This window comes from Schistocerca gregaria, chromosome 6 (genome assembly GCF_023897955.1).
Source record: "Schistocerca gregaria isolate iqSchGreg1 chromosome 6, iqSchGreg1.2, whole genome shotgun sequence".
Lineage (NCBI taxonomy): Eukaryota > Metazoa > Arthropoda > Insecta > Orthoptera > Acrididae > Schistocerca > Schistocerca gregaria.
Window position 1 is genome coordinate 235,846,027 of NC_064925.1, and position 20,715 is coordinate 235,866,741.

A 20,715-nucleotide genomic window follows, 5' to 3' on the forward strand; every position below is an offset into this window, starting at 1 on the left:
CAGACTCTCTGACGCACCAACGTCACTCCATCCCTTCAACAGCTTCGATTTGCAGGTAGAATCATTTTTATGCAAGATGGAGATCCATCGCACATTATACAACCAGGAAGCGGCTCCTGCAGAGACATTTCGGCAATACTACAATTATCAACCATAATTTCCCTGCTGCGTGCTCTTCTGGACCACCTGATCTTTATCTGTGTGACCTCTGAGTGGGAACAGAAAACGGTGGACAGCATATTGAAAATGTCCTGCGCCATCTCACGATAATTAGAAACTAATGTCATTTTACTTTTCATGGTGTTTTTTTCCCCAAAGGACAATTAAAAACCGATTTTTTCATCCGATTTGGAATGACCTTGCCGTCGTGGATGGACTTACCTAACTGATAGTGCCACAGCTGTTGACTACCGAACATGTTCAGTGATGCGCACTGAATAGTAAGGATGGTGCAATGTGGAACTTAAACCTTTGCGGTTCATCTTTCATTTGTAATCGACCCTACTTACGGTAAATTGCTTACAGTGCCAACTACTGAAAACGTTTTTGTTCCATGACTTTTCCTCTTGCATCAATGATATGCTGTTAGAATTTCATGTCATTCTGAACAATTATTCTCTTTCAATAGCGTTTTGAAGCACAAACTGTAATTACAGATATTCTGTATATACGCTGAAGCCACTTTCAGATGTGACAGTAATGGTACTTCTACTACTAATGTACGTCACAAACGATTTTACAGCTCCCCATATTTCCCTACTCCATTGGTGCATGGCGTATGGGAAGAGTGATTGTTGATAGACCTCCGTATGGGTAGTAAGATATCTGATTTCCTCATCCTAGTTATTTCGTGCGTGAGATGTGACCAGCTGATTCAAAGTATCCGGACAGCCCTATGTAAAGAGAAGCTAGCTACTACATGTCACGATAGACAGACTTCGCAGTAGAAAAGGCGAGAAGTATTGTGTTGTCAGCAGAGAAGCAATACCAGTAAAACGGTTTGTACGGGAGAACTCAATGACTTTGAACGTAGACTAGCCATTGGATGTCACATGGTCAACAGAGTCATTAGGAACATTTTAATACTTCTGTCCAAATCAATTGTTGCTAATGTGATTGTGAAGTGGTAACGTGAAGAAACAACCGTAGTTAAACCAAGACCAGACAGACGTGGGTGCTGACGGATGGGGACTGTCGAACACTGGAGAGCGGAGTTTAAAAACCGCTTGAAATGAGTACAATGACTGAACAGCTATTCAAAACCCACGAATTTCAGTGGCAAGTGACGCTTTTAGTGTAAAAGGCAACGCACTGGACAGTGGAGACTGGAAACGATTGACTGAAGTGGTAAATCACACTAAACCGTGTGAAAAATCGGGTGGAAAGATTTGGATATTGCGGATATCTTTGAGAATGATACCTTCCAACATGTGTGATACCAACAGTCACGTATGGAGGAGTTGCTGTTTCAGTATATGGATGTTTTTCGTGATTATTGCCCTGAAGAAAACGCTAAATGCAGAAGGATATGGTCATGGATTACTGCAGTGTGTAGTGAGTACAGTAGAGAAACAGTTTAAAGAAGACTGTATCATCACGACAGTGCATCCTGTATTAAAGCACCCTTTATGAGGAAACGGTTCGTAGACAATAAAATTACTGAAATAGACTGGCCAGCACAAAGACTCAGCATGAATATAATGATATACGCTATGAATGAGTCAGAACGTCAATTTCGCTACAGATCCCTGAGTGTAACATCACTGCCTTCTCCGATTTCAGCAACTGAACAAAAATGGGCTGCAGACTTTCAGACACCTCACTTGGAGTGTCACCAGCAGAATTCAAGTCATCGCAAAGACGAAGGGAGTACCCACCACGTATTGATGCCTATTAGTATGTGTCTGATCCGCCTCTGTAGGTCAGCGTAGATGGCTGCCATGCAGAGGACCCTCGTTCGATTAACATATTGTCAAGGATTTTTCTTTGGTGCCAAGAATGGTATGGGATTCATTCAGCCTCTTGATATCAACTAAGAAGCAACTTGGCCACAAAGTAGCGGCTCCACTGTCTGGAAAGTCTACAACCCGGCTGGAAGAGCGGTACACTGACCACATGCCCCTCTGTATCGCACCCGAATGACGCTACAAGGGAGACATTGTGGCTGGTGTACATCCTTTGGGCCTTCACCGTCTGGACGAGCATACTTTCGGTCAGAATTTATAAGTGGACGGGGGTAATGTCATTTTCAACACTTCCAGGAATGTACGCTCTCTAGAGTTAAATAGCAAACTTCTTACCGTCTCACTTGTACCTTCTGCCCTCCCATGTCCAGTAAGCGATGTCTTGATGAATCAGACTAAATTTCGTTGAATCTTCTCTATCTCTTCTCTTAAACCAATCTGGTAAGAGCCCCAGAGTGATGAGCAATATCCTAGTGTCACTACAACAAATGATTTGTAAACCACTTATTCTGGGAATGAATTATATTTTCTTAAGGTTCTCCAATGAATCTCAGCTTGCCTTAAGCTTTTCCTACAGTTTTTTATGTATTAATCCCTGCTTAGGTCGCCCTGGATGGCTGTTTGTATGTATTTTACGGTAGTTTCTGTCTCCGATTTTTTTGTCATCAATAGTAATCGAACGGTAGCCACTTTCGTCGTCTATTTATGCCTGATATGTTACATTCTTTTTACCCATCGTCAGCTACTCGTCCTGGCGCCAGTTGTCAATCCTCCGCTGGTATCCTTGTATTTCGCAACTGTCTTCTGGTAGTGAAAATCTCTTATGAAAGACACCATTGTCTTGGTATTGTCTCATGGCACTATAGGGAGGTACATTCGTCAGAGTTGTGCCGAGCAGGATGTGGTGATGAGGATCTGTTTACGCTCCAGATCGCCATAAAAACGATTTCAGTGACATATTTATTTTTCTGAAATACAGAATTGTCTTCCCACCACTCTGCGGCTCAGTCAGGCAAGTGGTCTGCTACCCTATTAGTGCAGAAGGCATATTTTGGCCTGATAGTACCGCTGTATGGTTTGTGTGACAGCCGTTATGTCACAGCCAGTCGTTGTCTCTCTTCCCCCCCCCCTCCCCCCCTTCCAGAGTACCAGCTGGCGTGGCCCACACTGGATGATGATGGAGAGCGCCTCTGCGCACTGACCTCTGAAGTGCTCTTGATGATGTGCAAGACGTGATCCTAGGAGATGAAACCTTCAGTCCAGTCTGAAGTAATCGATGCTGTGCAGAATTCGACTCGCAGTCTCCAGTTAGGAGAAAGAGGCAGTAAAATCAGTATTGGCAGCAGGAACTGGAACAGCAGCAGCAGTGGTTCTGCCTCATGATGGTGGATGGTACTCTTTGAGGCTTCACACTTCCGTAAGCATGTATTTCAGACGCTCTTTCCTGTTGTGTAAGGGAACAGGTACTTTTGTGTTGTATCTGGACTTCTTGTGACACTTCGCTCTGTCGCCACTATGGTGGCAACTTTCTTTTACCATGATGTCACTGGGATTCATTTTGTGGAGAACGCAGCTGGTTGTGCGCATGGCAGTCACTTCCGGTCATTGACTCAGGTGGCTTGGCTTCTGCGTTGCCAGTGAAAAACTTTAAGGATTTTTTGTTCTCCTCAGATACTATTCCGCGGCTCCACAGAGCCTATAACGTTATATAAAACATTATACATATCCACATAGAACAAAAAGTACGTATATGTAACATTAGATCGTTAATATGTGTGAATTATATATAAATTTTACAGGAAATAGCGTTTCTAACTATTTGTAGCCAACAAAGTAATCGAAAAGTAGTAGATATTTTCACCTATTTCTGCACATAGTTACATTTATTCTGCCGAGGGTCAACTGCCACTCGAATCACCAGTTCATCTCTTATTGTCTAATGAAGCACAGGTGTCGGACCGACACCCCTACCGTCTGGAGGACTATAGTGGTCAGGTTGACGTGAACGCAGAATCCTTTGAAGAACTTTAACAAATTTTTAATGGTTGTCTAGGAATTTATTGTTGGGTGAAACAGAGCCTGCTTAACTGTTATATTTGTGGTATCTGATCTTTCAGAGATGTCCAAAAGAACAGACACCAATGTTCGACTTAAACAGCCTTTATATTCATACTAGAGGAAAATTTGTAAGACTTAGCTGCTTTTGGGAGTGGAAATAATTCAACAGTTACATTTGAAAATTTTTTACCCGACTGGGACTCCAACTGGTATTCTCCTCTTCTAATGAATGGTCGCCTTGACAGCATTGGACATCCGGATACACCTCCTGTTCATCTCAAATTCTCAAGTGCAGCTCATCACCGATGTTGAAACCCCATTAATTTCATCCTTTTTTAACAACCTCACTGTAGTCCTGCAAGGGTACAACCGATAATAAGCATTTGCATTGAAGGTCCACCTGGAAGGCCACGCAGGCAAGTGATACTGGAGAAAAGATGAGACGATTTAAAAATTATTACTGTTTTACGTATCATCATGACCTCCCCATTGAATTGAGGGGAGGTATCTGGGGCTACAACGGAAAGATCAAGATAAAAAAAGTAGTGTGAGCCACAGTGAAGTGCGTGGGAGCTCCAGTAATGAGGAGGTAGAGATCATGCCTCGTAGGTAGGTCTTCAACAATCCTGCCTGGTAAGAGGCTGCAGCACAACCCCACAGAGGGTTGCGGGAGTTAAAATCCTCAAGCAGAAAGAAGGGTAGAAACAGCTGTCGAAGGATTGCAAGAAGTGAAGGAAGTGTAGGAGGCCAGTTTGGAGGGAGATAAGAATTTCTTATCGTTATTTCAGAGTCCCGTGACGAACGTGCGTTGACCCATTTTCTTATTGGTGTTATTGATTTGCTGGAAGTATACCTTGCCACTGAACCTGATATGGCTCTGTGTGTGGACATGCTTTTACAGTTGTTTAAGTTACTGGAATTCTGTATCCGTGATGTACATCAAAAACCTCTGGAAATGCGTATTGGGAACTGTTTGAGAAAACTTTCAAATGTGAAGAAGTTTTCTACTGTGTCCCATGTAAACCAGAAACTTTTGGCAGAAATACACTCCTGGAAATGGAAAAAAGAATACATTGACACCGGTGTGTCAGACCCACCATACTTGCTCCGGACACTGCGAGAGGGCTGTACAAGCAACGATCACACGCGCGGCACAGCGGACACACCAGGAACCGCGGTGTTGGCCGTCGAATGGCGCTAGATGCGCAGCATTTGTGCACCGCCGCCGTCAGTGTCAGCCAGTTTGCCGTGGCATACGGAGCTCCATCGCAGTCTTTAACACTGGTAGCATGCCGCGACAGTGTGGACGTGAACCGTATGTGCAGTTGACGGACTTTGAGCGAGGGCGTATAGTGGGCATGCGGGAGGCCGGGTGGCCGTACCGCCGAATTGGTCAACACGTGGGGCGTGAGGTCTCCACAGTACATCGATGTTGTCGCCAGTGGTCGGCGGAAGGTGCACGTGCCCGTCGACCTGGGACCGGACTGCAGCGACGCACGGATGCACACCAAGACCGTAGGATCCTACGCAGTGCCGTACGGGACCGCACCGCCACTTCCCAGCAAATTAGGAACACTGTTGCTTCTGGGGTATCGGCGAGGACCATTCGCAACCGTCTCCATGAAGCTGGGCTACGTTCCCGCACACCGTTAGTCCGTCTTCCGCTCACGCCCCAACATCGTGCAGCCCGCCTCCAGTGGTGTCGCGACAGGCGTGAGTGGAGGGACGAATGGAGACGTGTCGTGTTCAGCGATGAGAGTCGCTTCTACCTTGGTGCCAATGATGGCCGTATGCGTGTTTGGCGCCGTGCAGATAAGCGCCACAATCAGGACTGCATACGACCGAGGCACACAGGGCCAACACCCGGCTCATGGTGTGGGGAGCGATCTCCTACACTGGCCGTACACCTCTGGTGATCGTCGTGGGGCACTGAATAGTGCACGGTACATCCAAACCGTCATCGAATCCATCGTTCTACCATTCCTAGACCGGCAAGGGAACTTGCTGTTCCAACAGGACAATGCACGTCCGCATGTATACCGTGCCACCCAACGTACTCTAGAAGGTGTAAGTCAACTACCCTGGCCAGCAAGATCTCCGGATCTGTCTCCCATTGAGCATGTTTGGGACTGGATGAAGCGTCGTCTCACGCGGTCTGCACGTCCAGCACGAACGCTGGTCCAACTGAGGCGCCAGGTGGAAATGGAATGGCAAGCCGTTCCACAGGACTACATCCAGCATCTCTACGATCGTCTCCATGGGAGAATAGCAGCCTGCATTGCTGCGAAAAGTGGATATACACTGTACTAGTGCCGACATTGTGCATGCTCTGTTGCGTGTGTCTATGTGCCTGTGGTTGTGTCAGTGTGATCATGTGATGTATCTGACCTCAGGAATGTGTCAATAAAGTTTCCCCTTCCTGGGACAATGAATTCACGGTGTTCTTATTTCAATTTCCTGGAGTGTATTTACAAAACTGCTGGACAATGGAGAAAGAAAAGCAGCCGTTTACATTGATATGAGCCCAAAAATTACTGTGTGTTGCATTTTCCTGGATCGGGCAGAACGCTTGAAAACCATGAAGGTCAGCGAATGGTTATCCACAAACTGAGATTTCTGCACATTGGTACAAACTATAGAGCATAGAGAATGAAGGTACCGAAATTCCAGGTGACGATAATGACCATTACAGTTCTATTAGAGGGGAGTAGTGCAAGAGCCCAAATAGACGTCGAATGTGTCAGGACCATTCATTGTGCTGAGTCAGTGTCCGTCACCTGTAGGGACAGAAATGCATGAACGAGTATCATATCCTGATTGAGATGGAGGGGACAACACCCTCAAGGATGTCGATGGGACCTCATCCCAAAACTAATATTTATTCTTCTTCTTCTAATGCGGGCAAGAGGAGATGTGATCAGAAAGAGAGCAAGTCTCGGCAATATCAAGATCTGAAAAATAAAAAGTGCCTTGACACCTAACAACCCTGAGGCATGCATCTGACTCGAAATAACAGGCTCTTGTCCTGGAGACACCTAGGAGCCGCATCTGTGGTGCGTGCCAAAGAAGAGGGTTTGTTCTCTGGCCAAGGAGATGGGAATGGAAACCGCCAAGGAGGAGGAAAGTGTATGGAGGAAGGAGGAAGTGGAAATAATACAACAGAAGCAAGAGTAGACGCTAAGGCTAACAAGTGGAGATAGTCGAAAATCTGTTGGGCCTTAGCGTAGGATACATGCTCGAAATCTTGAATTACTGAATCTTCTTGGACCCGCAGAGTGGCCATGCGGTTTGAAGTGCCATGTCAGGGATTGCGCTGCCCCTCCCGCCGGATCTGCGAGTCTCCCTCGGGCATGGGTGTGTGTGTTGTACTTAGCATAAGTTAGTTTATGTAGCGTGTAAGTCTAGGGACCGATGACCTCAGCGGTTTGGTCCCTTAGGAATTCACACACATTTGAACACATTTGAATCTTTTTATCCTTTTCATATATTGGACAATCCAATGACTGAGGAGAATGTGAGCTGGAACAGTTTGTACACTTCAGTGGTGGTGTGCAAGGACATGGAGAGGGGGCCATAGCTGCTACAGGTAGGATTTTCTTCACATTTAGAAGGCGTATGACCAAAATGCTGGAAGAAGCACATGGGAGGTAGGATTTTGGGATTCACGCCACTATGGTAAACCATAACTGTGACTTTTTCAAGAATGGTATCCCCCTCAAAAGACAGGACGAAAGCGCGAGTATCACCATGATTGTCCTTAGGATCTCTCTAGACTCATCATATGGAATGAATGCTGTGCCATTCCAGAGCAGGCCTGAGGTCCCCCGTCACACTGGAGAAAATGATGCCCTGTACCACATTTCACCATTTTAAGGGTGGTTATAAATAATGTTCTCCTAAGTCCTCGCAACCACAAAGTGAAGCCGACTGACTGGAAGGACAGGTTTTATTCAGTACTGAACTATCTTTCTAATCACATCTTACCAAGTGAGTCAACCTGACCAAACTTATCTTCCATACATTATACAAAAAAGAGCACCTTGGTAGCTGGCAGTGTCCTAATCTGTTCTGGAACATAACAGGAAACAGAGAAACGGCTTTTCCCAAAGCTGGCAGGCATGGCCCTCCTTCCAGGAGGTGACCAGGCATGGGAAATCTAAGAAAGCAAAAGTAGGAGTAGAGTGAGGACGAGTCCTGTCTGTAGAGGCGGCTGCAATAGAGCCAAAGGTGTGGAGCATCATTTGCCATGGTATGAACCACTCCAATCAGGAGCTCACGCCATGGCCATCACCCAGCTGCGGCAAGAGCTGTCTGGCATGTCGGTCACTGCTGGGAGTTCCGATGCCCACAAAGATGAGCAACCACTAGGAAGCATGCAGGAGGCAGGAGCAGCTCAGGTACCAGAACTGTTATCCCTGTGTTGTCAGGAGGCTCAGCTGGGTGGGTACATAACAAAAAATGGTCCAAATGGCTCTGAGCACCATGCGACTTAGCATCAGTCCTTAGAACTACTTAAACCTAACTAACCTAAGGACACCACACATATCCATGCCAGAGGCAGGATTTGTTTTCCCTTGCCGCCCTGATTTTACGACCCACCATCTAATTGCTTAAGGTGGGTCTTTATTGACCACTTAGCCGCTGCCATCGGTATATGGGCGCTGATATGGCTTAACCTCCACACCAGTTCCCACATCCGATCGCGCTGTTGCCCGTGTCCCGTGGAGGGGGGGTCATAGTTCATCATGTTTCGTTTTTGTCTCTTTTATTTTGTTTCCTCTTACTTGGTATCTTTGTTTTCTATTTATCTTTCTTTTCTTTTGTTTATGGCAGCTTTACCAAACCGTTTAAAATGAAGTTTAAATTTTGAAACAGAAATAGAAAAATATGGTTTAGAATGAAGAAGAGGAAAGAAGATAGGAAAGGAAGAAGTTTATAGTCCCTCCACCCTGGGGAGATGAAAGCCCTGGAATTAGTCGTCAAGCCATTGATCCTCAGTCTCCAATCCTTTGCTTGCTTTAACTAAGAAGATCTATGGTAATCTAGTTTCTACGCTAATTACTAAAGCTGTTACGAAGATAATTACTCTATTAACAGGTTTAAAGTGCTGTGTTTGCCTGTAGCAATTGCGACGGTGCGCCGACACTGTTTACATCTATTCATGTGGAGTTTTAGTTATGTGTACTCTATTGTGAGAGCTGTACATTATGTTTAGACTAATGCATTTCTGTGGGTCTTCTTTCTATCTCGGTTTTCATCCTCAACACTATGGCGTCTATGTAGGTGCTACATCTAGGTTTGTCGTCTGTACGGTCTTTCGCGCCTGTACTCTTTATGGTATTCATCTGAGATTTATTTCTGTCAGTGCGTTTAGTTCGTCCCATAATTCTGGTGTTCTGATTGCATCGTACATGTGTCGTTCAGTTTGTAAGTGTTGTATTCCTGGTGTGTTCCTGTGTTGTCTGTATTTCCCGCAGAATAGGATTGTGTGTTCGGGGGTTTCCATACCTCCGCATGTACAGGTAGATGTGTCTCTTAGACTCACGCGGTTCAAGTGCGTGGGATAAGGTCCGTGCCCAGTCAAGCAATGCACCATGCCGTGGATAGGATCGGCATGTTTCATTCTTAATCTTTCCGTGATATCCGGAAAAAATGTATGTACTCTCCGTCCCTTATCACTTGTGCCCCATTATTCTTGCCATGTATAGATTTTCTATTGTTTGAGGTCCCGCTTGTTGTTCAGTGGAGAAACAGTGATTATATTTACCTGGTCTAGTCTGCCCATCTTTAACCAGTACCGTGCGGCCCGATGACTAATTGAGGCAGGATTCGAACCTGCGATCGTAGCAATCACGAGGTTCCAGACTGAAGCGCCTAGAACCGTTCTGTCACCGCAGCTGGAGGCTACATAACAGGCCCACCACATGGTCTGGCTAGACCTGCTGATGACCTAGCAGCGAGAGAGGCTGTGGCAGAGTAGGAGGGGGGCGGGGTTGATAGGAACCACGCCGAAGACCATAGGCAGCGAGTTATTCCCTAAATGCCTCACACTACGTCCTCAAGGGGGATCAGAAAAATCTAACAAACAGGAGAGTGAAGACATAAGACTGGTAAGGCACAGCCGAACTGAGAGAATAGCTACGTCGTCAAAAAGGGAAATACCAAGGACAAAGATGGGGCACATGGGGATCTGAGATGGGGAGGAGTGGATATGGGGGAGGGAATTCAGCCTGGGAGGAAAGAAAGGCAACAGCCGCTCGGGACCCTGCGTGGGCCACACACGTACCCCCGTGGAGAAAGGGACATTTGTGGTCCCATACAACACGACAGCTTGCAAGCTTTGTCCATTTATCTTCAGTCATCGATATCTCGCGCCGATTCGGTCTTTTGTTTGGAACTCCTGTAGCTAGGCTTCAGGTAAGAGCAGGGAGGGAGGTGAGCGGCCCCCGGCTGTGCCCGCAGACTCGCTGCCGCTGATGTCGGAGCTGTCGCGCCACGGCGGGCCGGGCGCGCCGCAGCGGCCGTACAGCGTGCACGGCTGCCACCCGCCGGCGGCGACGGCGTCGGCGCCCGCCTCGGCCTGCTCCTCGTCGTCGTCGTCGGCGTCGCTCGCGGGCGCCTTCCTGTCGGAGCCGCCGTCGCCGCCGCTGCCGCTGCCCGAGCTGCTGTCCGCGTCGCAGCGCTCGCTCGACGAGCTGGCGCGCCTGCGCTGCTCCTACGACCGCTCGCTGCGGCTCGGCGTCGGCCTCGGGCTGGGCCTGGGCGTCTACTCGGACAGCAACATCTGCGACAGCTGCCGCGGCGCCATCCGCCCCCAGCCCTGGTACCACCAGCACAGCTTCTTCTTCAGGTCAGTTCCTCTGCCTCTCTCTCCTGCTACTGACCTCAAGCGTCAATCCTCCAGTACTGAACGACTCAGAAACAGTCACGCAGTTTCACAAGGCTATATTGAACAGTGGTAAGGATTGCTGTTTTGAAGAGCGCGCCGCAGCGCGTAGTGTGAAGCAGTTGCCCTCCGTTTCTGGCGGTGGCGCCACTGTGGCACACACAGCTTTGGTGTCTCCCTCTGGTGGAAAGATTGCTTCTTCACGTGCATTTAAGGGGCGCGATAAGCTCGCCAGTGCCCTCCCCTCCCCCCCCCCCCCCCCCCGCTATCCAAATTCTATAAGTCCCTCCAGATCCTTGAGAGTCTTGCACTCTGTCTCGCCTTCCGTATATGCCTCCCGTCCCCCACACAGATCCTCTATGACCTGATTCCTTTCCCCCATCTGGTCTTATTCCTTGAACATATTCACATACTCTACACCTCCTGCCGCCTTGATCCCCCTCATCCCCTGGTTGCTCCTCTCCTCTCCCCTCCTGTCCGCCCCCCCCCCCCCCCACACCTTCACTGTTGTGTCCCCCCTACCCTCTGTCTCTACAGCCTTCATCTCCTTTTGTAAGGTGGCTTCCATCAACTCCCCCTCCCTCTCTCCCTCCATTTATCCCTCCGATAAACTCTGATCCTCACCCACTTCTCCTTTCCTCCATCCTTTCCCTGGGCTCCCTCTCTCCCCCTTTCATACCCACCTAACCTCTCCCAACCTCCCTTCTCCCGCCAGAGTCCTTTTGTCTTCCTCTCCTCTGCCCTCCCCACTCCCTGTTGCATCTGCCCAGCACCCCCCGCCCCTCTTATGGGTCCTCATCCTCCATTGGCTCCTCTCCCCCTCCCCTCTTTCGCTTTTCCTTTCCTTCCCCGCCTTTCTTATTTTCTCTTCATCTGTCCCGTTTCCCCCCACCTGCACTCGGCTGTGGTATGTCACATGTGCCAACTTTTAGTGCAGTGTTCCAGTGAATGTTCAGTGTTGTTCGTCTTTCTAGCGTTGCGAACAGAAACCATGCTGTCACTGGGTGTGAATTTAATGTCATTTGCGGACAGAAAGCAGACTGTCGCAATGTTTTTTAATTGTCTGTTTATTATTTTACCTGACTGCTTCGTATGTATTTTAATCGCACCATCATCCCATTGTCCTATGTTGCTATTTAAGTCTCCAATTTTATGGCCTGTTTTTTTATTTATTCCCTTCATCTTTTTAACAAAGTCTGTAGGCTGAAGAACGGCATACTACACTGCTGCCATCCCGCCCCCTTCGAGAGGAATCGAAAATTAATAAAGAAAAAAAATAGCCATTGGAGCAGTTGGTAAGCCAAGTCAGTCTGGGTCTGTCTCTCTTCCGTATTGGTGAGTCAGTTAGTGTCTGTCTGTCGTCCGGAGTGCTAGTGTGTATTAGGCCGTCAGTCTGCTCGAGTTCCTCAGGCAACGGTCATTGGCGGTTGGATCGATCGGTTGGTCGGTCGCGCGCTGAGACACAAGATGACCTGGTCGCCTTGAGCGTCGGCGCATGTGAGGTCGCCACGTGAGTTCAGTGGGCCGCCCCGTATATCGAGGGGTAGTGGCCGGTGCGAGCTGCGACGCCGTGAGACGGGAGATCGGCGCGCCTTCCTGCGTCCGTTGAAGCGGCTGACAGCGAACGGTTCGGGAGAGCTTTTTGTGGTTGCTATGCCATGTCTTCGCCAGACATCGCAGTTTATTAGAAGTTAAGCGATTCGTAATATGTTCTTTCATGTACTTCTTGAATTCCACTTGTTTTCTTGGTCAGTCTCTCGTCCCCAGCTTGCTCGTCTGTCTCTGGTCCGCATTTGTTAGGCAGTTAGTGCCTGTCTGTCTGTCTGTGAGTCTGCTATACGTTAATAGCTGCCTCTGTCATTTTTGTCGGATTCGGTGTTAACGAAATTTGTCCATGAAGTGTAACGGCCAAATTCCTGAAATATGTTTTTATCTTGCCTATCATCTTGAGAGGCGGTATATGTGTAATGTAGACCATGTTGGTACATTTTATGTAAGACTGCATATCATGGGTTTTTATTTAAATTGTCATTTCAGTATATTAAGTTGTCACCCTTCCACCTTAAGAGTTTTCTTTTAAAAACAAGTTTTACTTTCGATGACAAGTATATATATATATATATATATATATATATATATATATATATATATATATATATTAGGTGAGTGGTTTGTACCATTTCCAGCCCTCCTACTGGGTGCATAGTTTATATGTTTGTGTGAGTTATTAAAATTTTTAGTTTAAAATAATCTGATGTGTTGCAGATTTGCGCCAGTGTGGTCTTTCATAGGTTGTTGTGAGCTGTCGTGACTACGGCCGTGTTAAGAGGCAGCGGCAATATTCTCAGCCCAAAAACTCATACTGTGAAAAAAAAGTTGTTATTTATGTTTGTGAATAAATTGTAACTTGATATTTAGAGGGTGCTTTCTGATTATAATTTTTAAATCTGTATTTTTTTAAGAGGAAAGGGTTTTTTGGAATAAAATTTCCATTTGTTGAAAGAAACCAGTTACCCACTGGAAACTACTTCCACGCTCACATGGTGTGATTAAATGTGTTTATGTTCTTGATGAATCGCTAGTAAATAAATTCTTTAAGAAAAAATTTAGAAAGTAAATCCCCCGGTTCAAATATCTTCCACTAAGGAAGGATGAACTTTATAATATGATTAGCTGTAGGGCCTATACAGAGACAGAGGTTCCTTTAGGTTCCTTTTGGAGTATGCTGATGCACTAGCTCCACACTTAACAATCGTATACAACCGTTCGCTCGACGAAAGATCCATACCCAAATACGAGAAAGTTGCACGGTCACACGAATGTTCACGAAAGGTAGTAGGAGTAATTCACTAAATAACAGGCCCACATCGGTGACGCCGATGTGCAGCAGTATTTTGGAACATATACTGTGTTCAAACATTATGAATTACCTCGAAGAAGGCTGTCTATTGACACTCAGTCAACATGGATGTAGAAAACATCGTTTTTGTGAAACACAACTAGCTCTTTATTCACATCAAGTGTTGAGTGCTATTGACAAAGGATTTTAGATAGATTCCGTATTTCTGGATTTCCGGTAGGCTTTTGACACTGTACCACACATGCGGCTTGTAGTGAAATTGCGTGCTTATGGAATATCGACTCAGTTATGTGATTGGATTTCTGATTTCCTATCAGAGAGGTCACAGTTCGTAGTTATTGACGGAAAGTCATCGAGGAAAACAGAAGTGTTTTCTGGCGTTCCCAAAGGTAGTGTTATAGGCCTTTTGCTGTTTGTCATCTATATAAACGATTTGGTAGACAATCTGAGCAGCCGTCTTAGGTTGTTTGCAGATGACGCTGTCATTTATCGACTAATAAAGTTATCAGAATATCAAAACAAATTGAAAACGATTTAGAAAAGATATCTCAATGGTGCGAAAATTGGCAGTTGACCCTAAATAATGAAAAGTGTGAGGTCATCCACATGATTGCTAAAAGGAACTCTTTAAACATCGGTTACACGATAAATCAGTATAATCTAAAAGCCGTAAATTCGACTAAAGACCTAGGTATTACAGTTACGAACAACTTAAACTGGAAGGAACACATAGAAAGTGTTGTGGGGAAGGTTAACCAAAGACTGCGTTTTATTGGCAGGACACAGAAAATATAACAGACCTACTAAGGACACTGCCTACATTACGCTTGACGGTCTTCTCTTAGAATATTGCTGCGCGGTTTGGGATCCTTACCAGATAGGACTGACGGAGTACATCAAAAAAGTTCAAACAAGGGTAGCACGTTTTGTACTATCGCGGAACATGAGAGAGAGTGTCACAGAAATGATACAGGATTTGCGCTGGATATCATTAAAGAAAGGTGTTTTTCGTTGCGACGCAATCTTCTCATGAAATTCCAAACACCAACTTTCTACTTCAAATGCGAAAATATTTTGTTGAGACCGCGACCTAAATAGAGAGAAACGATCACGACGATAAAATAAGGGGAAATCAGAGTTCGTACGGAAAGACATAGGTGTTCGTTCTTTCCGCGCGCTATACGAGATTGGAATAATAGAGAATTGTGAAGGTGTTCATTGAATCCTCTGCCAGGCTTCTTAAATGTGATTTGCAGAGTATCCAAGTAAATGAGATGTAGATTGGGGGGGGGGGGGGGGGGGGATGGAAGGAGTTGGTAGAGACAGGTTGACGCTCTATGGCTGCCATGCTAATTCAAAATAGAGACGAAACTTATGAACCGACGATACTGGCGTACAGACTCGGCAGTAGTACCTCTGTCACTGAGACAACAACGCAAAATCAAATTGCGAAAAATAGGCTAGTAAACGTTTTTTTAACTATTGGATGCTTATTAGACCAATAATAGATCTCGCGAGTGCTGTTTACACATATTATATAATTTAATACTATTGCAGAGGGGCATGGTCGCAATATGCGCCTCCGACATTTGTAGTCCACCTACCTCGATAAGCTTCTTGTGGTCCATCCCCTTCACTAAGGTTGTCGATATTAGCTCAGCCGATGAAAGCAACATTGAAGAAAAATCGACTAAATTCAAACAAAGGCGACGTAACTCACGCTTGGAAACAGCATTTGCAAGTCCGTAATAACATCGGAATTCTAAATAATTTGTGTGACAGGGTTTAAACTTCACTTAGCTGGGATTTTTTACCTCTGCCACAAGTTGTAGGTGGCTATCAAGTTCTTATTTACTGCGAAAACTATTTTTGTTGTAAAATGATTTCTGTTTTCAATACAAATTGGAAAACTTAAGCAGCCAGAAGTTTACGAGTCCGACCCGAATAACTGTTATATTCTAAAGATTCACTGACTCTCACTGACTCACAGCTATTCGCGAGTGAATAAATCAAGTTGTTCAGTGATCTTAAAAGGAAGCGCTTGCCCATATGTTTCGAGATCGTAACGAATGTTGCCACACTGGGTAGAAGTACAAGTAAGGTCACAGGCAGATAACTTCCAAACGAAGTTACTTAAAATTCTCAGAGCTTTGCTAATGTGTTTAAAACTGTAGACGCTTTATGTATAAGATACCAAAAGCCGGTAATTGAATGATTTCCTTTATCTTAGCAAAAATATGTGTTGTACTGTTCCACATTGATCTTCATAGTAAGAACGTTCCCGAGTGACTCCTAGAGACACAAAACTTTAGCACAAGGCACCAGCATTAATTTCGGTAAACGTTTAATTGGCTGATGACTTAGGCAGCCTGTCAGAACACATCCAGCGCTCCAATACTTCCGGTAATCCTTATCTCAGCCAGTACAAATGCAGACAGCAGTTTCTAAAAGAATCCAAATTAATTTCATTAAAAGGAAGTACGAATTGTCCCCAGAAATAAAATAGACTACTAATTGTGTAATACCTAACAATGGACCTACGGTCCATGATTCATGATTGCACAAGAATTTCACCACGCATACATTTTAAGTCTTTTTTTCATAATATAAAATAGTCACACTTTACATATGTCCATCTCTCAGCCGCTTTCCAACACTCGCACACCAAAACATAATTAAATAAGAATTTTAAGATGATTGTTTTTTAAAAAAAAATTACGTGAACTGAATCTTTATAGTTACAGCGACATGTAGGATTGAAAATGAATACGTTACAGCCCCTTGTTCCATTACTGTGTGTGTGTGTGTGTGTGTGTGTGTGTGTGTGTGTGTGTGTGTGTGTGTGTGTCAGTGTGTGTCAGTGTGTGTTTGTATGTGTGGGTGGGTGTGTTTTTGGAGCTTATGGGGGCTCAACGGCCAGCTTATCAGTGCCCTTACAGTCATGGTTTCATTATTGTTGTATGAGATAGCCTATTATTGTTTTTGGATGAAACATTATATATCTGAAATTACTGCCAGTAGTGGACTGTGATTTTTCAGTACAGGTGTAACATCAGTAAAATTATGTATGTGGAGTATGAAAGAGATCGAATAAAATATAATACTACTGTTTTAGACCCATTTGGAGCGTGCGTAACGAATCGATAGAATGCTAGGCCAGCAGACTTCCCCAGTCCTCAGCGCAGCTGTGCGTGAGTCAGGACAAAAAACAAAAACAAGAAAAAATTGCTCTCCCTCTCGGTTACATGGCAAGACACAGTCTGAAAGCGCTTCTTCACAGCAGGGAATGAAATTTCGGAATTATCTACTGCGTTACAGTGATTATAAAAAAACTATAGTGGTACCTCGGTATTCCTGCTCTGAGGCTTCGTTGAGGAGACAAGTCACTGCACTAACAAGATCCCAGACAACGAATACATACAAGTTCCACATGATTGCAGAAGGGGGAAATTCACAGCTCACTGCCTTGCCTTCACTGAAGACATAAAGCGCATTCAACGTAGTAATCACAGAAGTCTTGTCGCACCAGCCGAAAGTTGGTAGCGCCCCATGCGTCTGTCTGCCGTGCTTTTCAACAAAGTTTGTGTTTCACTTCATACTGGATTCAGGTATTACAAGTCTTTCAGGATGATATGAACAATAACGGGTAGAATCTCATGAACTAATCCTGGGCGTAGAAATGGAATTAATGGGATGATATACCATTCACGCGCAAAAAATTATTGGTAAAAGGTAAATTTTTAAAATGACATCTCTTCAGATCGGACTATAGTTCTGGAAAGTACGTAATTTGTCCTACCCCTTACGGATTCCTAACACCATACAGATAGTCATAAAAATTGGTACTCGGTAGTATTTGATAGCTATGACAATACATGTACGACATAACGGAAAAAGTGGGGTAAGGAATCTGCGTGGGGCTATGAGATATTATTTTATGCTTTTTATACCCATTTAAAAGTGTAATATTAAAAATGTATTTTTATTTAAATGATTGTTTTCTGCTGTATAGCCTTGTCGTGTCAAATTTCTTAACGGATTTTAAAAATGTTAATGCTGCTATATTTTTTCTTTGAATAATTATTTATAAATATACTAGTTTTTGGTAAGTGGATTCGTCCGTTTACGGGTTTGTCGCATATATTGCTCAAACCTCTTCCTCCCCGTTCCTCTGTCCACCTTCTTTCTACCCTTCACTATGCTCGGTTGTGCTCGGCCAATCGCACAGCATTTCGAGCACTTTCCGATTTAAGTAGCAAAGGAACGTAAATCACTTAATAAAGATAAGTTTTCTGGGTCAGGCTGTGTACCAGTTAGGTTCATTTCAGTATTTGCTGACATAATAGCTCCATTCCTTGCAACCATGTACCACTACTCGCTGGGCGAAATATCTGTAGGCTACCTAACACCTGGGAAGTTTTACAGGTCACACTGATGCTCAAGAAAGGAAATAAAAGTTACCGACTGAATTACAGATCCATTTCACTGTTGTCGATTTGCAGTAGGATTTTGCAACATATACTGTATTCGAACATTGTGAGTTACCTCTGAGGAAACGATATATTGCCACATAGTCACCACGGATTCAAAAAAATATCGTTGTTGTGAAACATGAACAGCTCTTTATTCGCACGAAGTAATGAGTGCTATCGACAGATAATCACAAAGAGATTCAACATTTATAGATTTCCAAAAGGCTTCCGAAACTTTTCCTCAAAAACGTCTTTAATGAAACAGCTACTTGCGGAGTACAGCCCCGGTTGTGCGACTGGATTCATGACTTCCTGTCAGAATATTCACATTTGTTAGTAACTGACTGAAAGTTTCCGACTCAAACAGAAGTGACATCTGGCGTTCACAAAGCCAGTGATACATGCCCTCTGATCTTCTTAATATATGTAAACGCTTTGGCGGATAATCTGAGCAGCCTTCTTAGATTGTTTGTAGATGATGCTGTCACTTGTCGTCTGGTAAAGTCGTCAGGAGATAAAAACCAACTCTGATATGATTTAGTCAAAATATCAGTACGGTGTGAAAATTGGAAACTGATCATGAATTATGAAAATCGAGAAGTCATCCACATGCGGACTTAAAGGAATCCATTACATTTCAGTTACAGGATAAATGATTTAAATCTATTCAACTAAACATCTAGGGATTACAAGAACAAACAACTTGAGTTGGAATAATTCCTTAGAGCATGTTGTGGTAAATGCGAAACGAAAACTGCATTTTAATGGAAACACAAGATGCAACAGATCTACACGTCCCTTCACGTTCCCACTTCACTATCACATCGGAAAAATTGGACCTAGGGATGTTTAGGAGTGTAAAAATCTCGCGTAAAGACCTGTGACACAAGTGACACTTAATCACCTGATCACGTTGAAAATCCGAGATTTCCGAGGAGCACCCCATTCAGCGCTCTCATGATGTATAATGACTACTGAGGTCGCTGATATGGAGTACCTCGCGGTAGGTGGCAGCACAATGGACCTAATACGGAAAAATTATGTTTTTATGGTTGTCCGAATACTTTTAATTACATAGTGTACCTGTACAGTACGTCAGTCTGTGTAGGGCAGCTGAGATGTCAGTCGTTACAAATCTTTTCCATTCTACCGCCACCCCTACCAAACAGACCGACAAGAAAGTGAGGTAATATTGCAATTATACTCAGTTGTTAGCTAGATTTAAGATTTAAGTCTCTAACACGTCGGGAAGGTGTTTTGAGATCAGTTGCAAAATTTGCGAGACAGATAAGAAAGAGACCAAATAAAAACGTATTACAATGAATAGCCGTAACCTAAGAATGTAGGAAACACAGAAGACACGTACCATAGTTAGTTGCGAGTTAAACCAAACAAAACTAGAGTTTTGAGCCTTTTCCCGAGTACAGATTGGTCGCTTTTTTATGTACCAGAGTATGATGGAGACTAACTTTTCCTAAAACTGTGAGAATATGCGGATAATATCGTATTTCAACAGGATGGAGCACCACTGCACTGGCTAGTTTGACAGAATATTTCAAAACAATAACCTACTACAGCGTCGAATCGGCCAAAAGAAGCGCATACATGTTGCATTGCTCCATTGGTCTCCAAGGCCGTCTGATCACATGGCGTATGTGACTTTTTTGGGGATGGAAGAGGGTCTTGAAAGACTACGTTTATGTACCTACCTTTCCGAAATCTTTCGGTGATCTGCGACACCGAATAGCAAGAACAGATAATGGAGTAAGTGAAGTATGCTCCACAAAAGTAGCGGCTAGGTTCTTTTTTTCTAACTCTGTATTTTGTTAGAAGACATATCTAACGTCGGTCAAAGATACCTGATAACTTTTATCCTAAACCTAATTATAGGCAGTACTCCGAAGTTGTTTGCATATGCACGTTAGACATACCACTGTAGTATCTGATGATTTTTTGAAGAAGAAAACTTTGTACCTCTGAGAGTAAATTAAGATTACACCAAATTTCTTATTCTACTCAAGTGCAAGAAATAGTGTTAAGCAGTCTGAATAACCATTAAGCTCTCACCTCCCATACTTTAAGCAATTAAACTCCCATGTACAAAACAGATTTTAGAGTCTGATTACTTAACCACATTTGACGTTATACAACTAAAATCAGCATTGAAGCAGACCCAAACCCCAATGACGTTAATTTTATTGCTTTCGGGCTATTCAGCCCTGTATTAAAGAATAGCATTCGTGTTATGTGTTAGGTTTTGCTAGAGGCCGCTAACTGCTCTCATTCTCGAACACTAGGTGAATACAGTCTCGGTTTTTTGGACTCTATCAGTTAGGGAGCCTCAAGACATACGGTTTATAACTTCAATACGTGACTTATTCCTGCAGGAATACTAAACAGCAAATCAGTTGCAAAAGGGAAGGTTTATTTAAAACATTTTACTCTGGTTTTAACGTTTATAAAAAGTCTTCTTCA

At 44.3% G+C, this 20,715-nt stretch overlaps 1 protein-coding gene across 1 annotated transcript in view; it reads left to right on the top strand.

Moving 5' to 3' along the window:
- The first annotated feature begins 10,498 nt into the window (after nucleotides 1–10,498).
- The window catches only part of LOC126278815 (uncharacterized), a 36,089-nt gene continuing 25,872 nt past the window's right edge, over nucleotides 10,499–20,715 (top strand). The window contains exons 1-2 of the mRNA XM_049979088.1: nucleotides 10,499–10,588; nucleotides 10,703–10,872. Of these exons, the coding sequence (XP_049835045.1) occupies nucleotides 10,499–10,588; nucleotides 10,703–10,872 (260 nt within the window). The remainder of the gene's footprint in view (nucleotides 10,589–10,702; nucleotides 10,873–20,715) is intronic.